The 6,432-nt window shown below is 33.9% G+C and overlaps 1 protein-coding gene across 6 annotated transcripts in view; it reads right to left on the reverse strand.

The window, feature by feature from the left end:
- Positions 1-2,069: 2,069 nt before the first annotated feature.
- The window catches only part of LOC144979894 (ankyrin repeat domain-containing protein 45-like), a 25,796-nt gene continuing 21,433 nt past the window's right edge, over positions 2,070-6,432 (reverse strand). For 4 of the 6 annotated variants that reach the window (XR_013646791.1, XM_078927152.1, XM_078927150.1 and 1 more), the window contains one exon: positions 2,070-2,492. Coding sequence is in view for 3 of the 6 variants with exons in the window: in XM_078927150.1 (XP_078783276.1) it covers positions 2,463-2,492 (30 nt within the window). In the remaining 3 variants the exon portion in view is untranslated. The remainder of the gene's footprint in view (positions 2,493-6,432) is intronic. The other 2 variants (XR_013646790.1, XM_078927151.1) reach the window with 1 other exon arrangement.

The raw sequence follows: 6,432 nt of genomic DNA on the forward strand, positions 1-6,432 counted from the left end.
TTACTTCACTGCAGGATATCTTGACCTTTTCAAATTGTTGCCGGTATCAATGGTTGTTTGTCTGTCGATGTAACCGTCTTGTGGTAAAATTGTTGTTGATACAGGTGATAAATGTTTACTGTTATATAGCGAAAAAAAAAAACACGGGATAAGCGTGATGTCGATATAACGTCAATATATCCGCTCTGCACATGATATATATATATATATATATATATATATATTTAAAAAAACAAAAAACTAAAAATAAATATAGTTCAATACTATTATTTCATGGTTTTTGTTTTTATAATGTGTATATTATATTTACAACCACTTTTTATAAGTTTCTTCCGCTATGAAAGCAAAGTCATCATAAAAAAGTTGTCCTTCAGAGCCATTAGGCCTATGGAACCGGATTTTCTCCCCGTTTCTATAGCGTGAAAAGGACAATAGGAATTGCTTGCTACCCTTTGGATAGGGTGCTAGTCTAGTACTTTCTGCCAGATCTAACAGTCCCAGCAACCAAATCACTGCTGGTGGACAGGGGAGTCAGAAAAAACAAAATCTTGACTGCACCCAATCGCGGTATCGATCTCGTCCCCTTTGACTTTGATTATGAAGCGAGTGCTCAACCAACTGAGTTATCGGGACCCCCAAAGTCATCATGGCAATGTGCCATTCATCTCTAACAAGCATTTGATCATTCTCTGTTAAATATTTTAAAATCATAATATTGTAAACGATAATCGGTTGCGACAGACTAGCATCCTATTCAAAGGACAGCAAGCAATTGCTATTGTCCGCTTCACGCTAAAGAAACTGGGATAAACTCCGGCTCCACGGACCAATGTCTCTGAAGGACTTCCCAAACGATACTTGAATCTTTACTTCTTTTTGGGCAAAGAAGTTTAAGGGTTGGATGACTGCACTTTGTAAAAAATCGTGTAAAGCCTGACAACATGACTTCGCCATCAATGAAGATAATAGTGTGGCGCCCGGGATAGGGCTACTATCCGGGCACCCGGTTGGATCAAATTTAGTCACACACCGGGGCGAGCAGCTCATGTGGCTCGTTGGCTCGATACCCGGGATGGTCTCGTGACGGTCGACCGGGATTTACACCTTTGCCCTCCCGTGTGGCTCAAGCCCCCTCACCACTACAAGGTAAAGATCCACTTCCTGTCCAATATGTCCACGCTGTGGGCAAGAACCCGAGACGGCAGAGCATCTAGTCGAAAGGTGTGTTGTGACGATGCTACCACTACCAGGCGGGTTTGCGACGGTGCACGAATGCGGACCGGACTTTGCTGATTGGGTCGATCGTCATAACATGATAGTGTGAAGAGGCTGCTGCCATCAATGAACATTGACAATTTAGTTGGTTTTTTTTTCTTCTTTTCTTTAACATTATTCTATGGTTATCACCTTTTATCGTCTGTAACACTATCTTAATATAAGTCTAATAATGACCCCTCTGTTGCATAGCAGCCAACTGTCCTGATAATATTGGGAGTGCCCCGAGTTGGAAAAATCTGGAAAAAATAATAGGACCGTTTATCCAATGAATGAAAATTACTCTTGCTTGTCCCAGGATTATGCTTTTTTGACTTGCAAATTAAATCAAGGCTCTCAACCTAGATTTTATTATATTATTGCTATGTGTTTAGGTAAAATACTCACAACACTCACCAGCCGGATATAATATACCAACACACAAAACTATGCGTAACCTTAAACATCTGTAGGTTGATTGATATAATGTAGTGAGAACTAATCATTAAAATGGCGGTCTAAAAACAGTAACAAAGAGATTAGTGATGTTAACTTCGTTCCTTCTATAATAGTCCAAACATACAGCTATTTTTGGGTCATGATGGTGTCTTCTTTTAGCTCTTTGAAAATTTGGTGGCTATGCTGTTGTTGCTATTTTTTGTTTTTTTTTGTTTGTTTTTGTTTTTCATTTTCTAAAATATGTCTTCTATGATTATTACCCTCTATCATTTGTAACACTATCTCAGTTAAAAGTCTAATCACCACACCTCTGTTGATGTTTTATATTTGATAATACGTAATAGATTTAAAAAAGATTTTTTTTTTTTTGTTTGTTTATTTTTTTAACGGTAATGATATCATGAAACCAGTTACATTCAACTTTTTTTTTGGATATAAATATACAACATTTTCTCAGCCTTTTGGGCTTTCACAGTCCCTGAGCTTAAGTTTTTTAAAATGTGAGTCAAAGTCAAAGATCCCACCCATTAAAGGGCTTTGGAATGGAGAACAAATCATTGAAAAGATGTCATTTGTATGGAAGATGGCCTTGATAAAATGTTTCATTAAGATGTCGTTCAGGATGTTTGGATGGAATCAAGACAAATCACAGGAGATGAAAGAAGGTTCATGGAATGGGAGGACAATTTTGGCCACATCATAACACAAGTCGCCTTTCTTGAGCATACGCTTCCAGCTTTGCTGTTGCTCTATTTACCTTTTTTCTTTCCTTTCTGGGGCTGTGAAAATAGAAATAGAGATAAGAAAAGAAATTAAGAAAATTCATTTAAATAATTACAAGAAAAGAAAAATTCGCTGCCAACTAAATTTTAATCAGTCAAATTATGACAAGGAAAATATTAGCAAAATGTTGTATAGTATATTTTTCAATTCAATCTTTAGCATCCAAAATCATTCCGACATGTTTCAATATTTGGTACGTCCTGACATGTATATATATGTGGGTTTGACAACTGAACGCTTTTATGGGCCTAGTTTAACATTGTTGTCATTGTAATGGACAATGTTTTGCGTCATTTTTTGAGATTTCCATTACAATAATGAGCCTGTTATAAATTGGGTTATCAGACCTTCAAATAAGTGCATGTGTACATCCGAACATATAACCAGATGGAGACAGTGGGTCACATGTAGTAATAGTGCGACTATGTGGTCTAATGGTATGACACTCACCTTCAGATCAGAAGGTCCTGGGTTCGAGTCCTGGTTTGAGCAGCGCATAGTTGAGTCCTCGGAAAAAGCTCTTCATTCATTTTCTCTCACAGTACCCAGGTGTAAAAGGAATACTTGACTGTTAACAGCATTGTAATATTGCCTAACAGGCTTCATGTCTTGTCCTACATGTGAAGTGTTGCTGTTGCTGTTGGCTAGGGATCCCTTGTAACTTGTAAAGCGCTTTGAGACATTTAGTGTATATTGCGCTATATATAAATGCTCTTTAAAAAATGAAAGACCCTATATCAATATCATTTGTACAATTAGAATAGTTAGTAACAGTAAGGTGACAACATTGATAATAAGCACACCGCAATAGCATGTATGTAGGTGTCAACTTGATTGTAAGAAAAAAAAAATGAGGGTGAAAAAGAAATATATGTGATTTACTGTCTCAAAGCGGTATTAAGTCCAGAATGTCAAAAAACTTATTTTCAAGTTGAAGTGAAAATAAATGAGAAATGTCAGTTTTAGTCACTTTAAGAAACAATATCTACCGCCCTCAATAATACAGAATACAAATGTAATATATTGTACATTGAGCGAGAAATTTGACCCAATCAATTGTTTGTTTAGCCACATCACATCACACTGTGACAATGCTGCCAAAACTTTCTCATGTCTTTAACCTCTAAAAAGACATGTTTACCCCATGGGATCCTCACAGAGTATAACGTTATTACATACCTTATCAAATTAATTCGATCACCTCGCCTCATATAAGAATTGCGGTAGAATGACCTAGATATAATGTTCATCCAGCCATCATAATTAAATTATATTGTTGAAATAATAGGTCACAAACTGATTACAACCTTTTAATTTTTCAGTAGGGGTGCACAATCGAACAGAATATATTATAATTATATATATATATATATATTATATATATATATATATATATATATATATATATAATATATTAATATATATATATATATATTATATATATAATATATATAATATATTATATATGAGGAGAGAGAGAAGAGAGAAGTGGGAGGGAGTGGGGTGGTAAGTGTGATGGGGTCATCTGTACTCAGTTGTATGATAAAGGATCATTAAAAACAAGTCCCTATTTAAAAATCCAGTCTCACATTATAAAAACATATAAATGATTAATTATTAGAATTAATATCATATCCCTCAAAAAAAAAAAGGAAAAGGAAAATCTACACTGAAAATTCTAATTTTAAAAGTCCTTATAACATGAGAGCATGGCTTTCGAAACTTGCTAAGTGACATTCAGATAGAAAATAAATTGATGATACGCTGTAGTATTTTTCAATCTATTGGACCCTCTGAAATCACCTGAGAAAAGATAAACTTCCAAAACACTCACAATATTGATCTATAACTATAAGGCAAAGAAGACCAAGTGTTTTCCTCTTTAACTCAATCAATATATGACCAAAAAAAAAAAAAAAACAAACAAAAAAAAATATAGCGATTTTCTCTGTATGATGAAATAGATATTTAGAAGTTTTGAAAGACACCTCACATTTGGCCAGTGGTATCAATATGGCACAGTGAAACCCATGTATAACAGATGCGGATATAAAAGGAACCTGGTTAAAACCTGGGCTTTTAAAATCCCCGTTTTTCTTTTCTTTTCTCCGTCTTTTCCATTAGTAAAAATTACCGGCTATAACAGGGACGTTTTTAAGAGACTCATCGGTTATAATAGAGGAGTCGAAACACAATTAATATCTCCAAAATTTGATACACATGTGACATTGACCTATTTGCAGGTCTGACAACCCAAATTGTTAATAGCTCAAAAAGATGTACTGATTTGCATGGCTGATAAATGATAACCCAAATTGTTAAGGGCTCATTGTGGTAATGGGAATAATCTCAAACCAATGTGTACTTATTTGCAGGTCAGATAATCCAATTTCTGTGGGCTCATTGTTGTAATGGAAATACTCGCAAACCAACGCAAAACATTGTTCATTACAACAATGTTGTAATAGGCCCATAATTGCGTCCAGTTATCAGACCTGTAAATGTGTACACATAGGTAACATGTCATAATATGCAGCAAATCATGCATAACATTGTAAAAACGATTAATTGAGAAAGAATAGAGGATTGTAAAAACTTAGCTATAATATATGTTTAATATTTTTTTTAAAAAGATATTAAAAATCTTATTGTTTCATGACAAATTTTAAATGCAAATATTTATAAACCAAAGGGGAAGGGAAAACATGGAGATTTAGATTGCTAAAAGTAAAGATAATTGCAAAATGAAACTAGATAAACAGTAATAGCCTAATAAATAAGAGGAGAAAATAACAACTCGAATTGAGGTTTGTTTGTTTTTGTTGCACAGAAGACACTATTTAAGTAAGTACTTTGGAACCGTGAGATCCAAGAGGATCATACCCTACAGGTTCGTTGTCCCCTCCATATTTACGTTGGCTTCCAGTTTTGTTTGTTGTCGGGTTTTTTGTTTGTTTGTTTGTTGGTGTTTTGCTTTGTTTTGGGGTTCTTTTTTTACTTTTGTTTTTGCTGCTTTATATGTATTTTTTTGTTTTGGATTTTCTTTTTTTTTTTTTTGGGGGGGGGGGGGGGGGGGGGGGTATACGTTATTTTCTTATTTGAGGAACTAAATTTACATTTCTAACCCTGAAGATCAAACTTAAGATCTGACCTTATAGGTCAATAATGAGACCAAAAAATTAAAAAAAAAAAAAATAAATTAGCAAATTATTTTATAAACCAAAGCTGCCAATGCTTGTCTCTCACACAAAGCAGTATATTCAATAAAGAAGCCAAGATTATTCACGAGTAAAATTAATAATAATAAAAAAATTACATAAGTATAAAGCATAAAAAGCATATTTATTTTTTTTTTAAAGACACTGAAGGCGATTTCAAATCATATCATAACAAGTTGTAGGTACTTTACTTGGTTAAATTTCAAAGCTCTGCCTCTTCTTAATTTGTGCAGAACTTTTACTTTTATATTTATTTAAATATTCTTTCAATGAGTAGTTTTGTTAAGAGATTAGTAAAAACGTGGTGAATGTTTTGGAAGGACGAAATCGTGTATACGTCAATCTCCTGAAAAACAAATATCAACCATTCGTGAAAACGCAAAATTAATTTTGAAAGCTTTCAAAACTGTCTTGTAATGTATGAATTTGAACTTAATTTTTATTTTCTCTAAAATTAGGTAAGTTATTATTAAATCACTAGACTTTGAATATATGTTTGTCCTAAATAACCCCAAACAACTAACACCGCAGCTCGTCTTAGAATGACAACCACCACAGACACACCAAGCTGAATAAGATTGACTGAAATAAGCGAATTTCGTCTCATTTAATTCATTGTCATACGTCTTTTTCTTATTTTAGCTATTGTCTTTTAAACGTTTTTTTTAAAATGCATGTTATGTGCCCCATCTTGTCAATCTGGTATTATGTCGGGGTG

Source organism: Berghia stephanieae, chromosome 9 (genome assembly GCF_034508935.2).
Source record: "Berghia stephanieae isolate SIO BIC M18660-M18661 chromosome 9, UCSD_Bste_1.3, whole genome shotgun sequence".
Classification (NCBI taxonomy): Eukaryota; Metazoa; Mollusca; class Gastropoda; order Nudibranchia; family Aeolidiidae; genus Berghia; species Berghia stephanieae.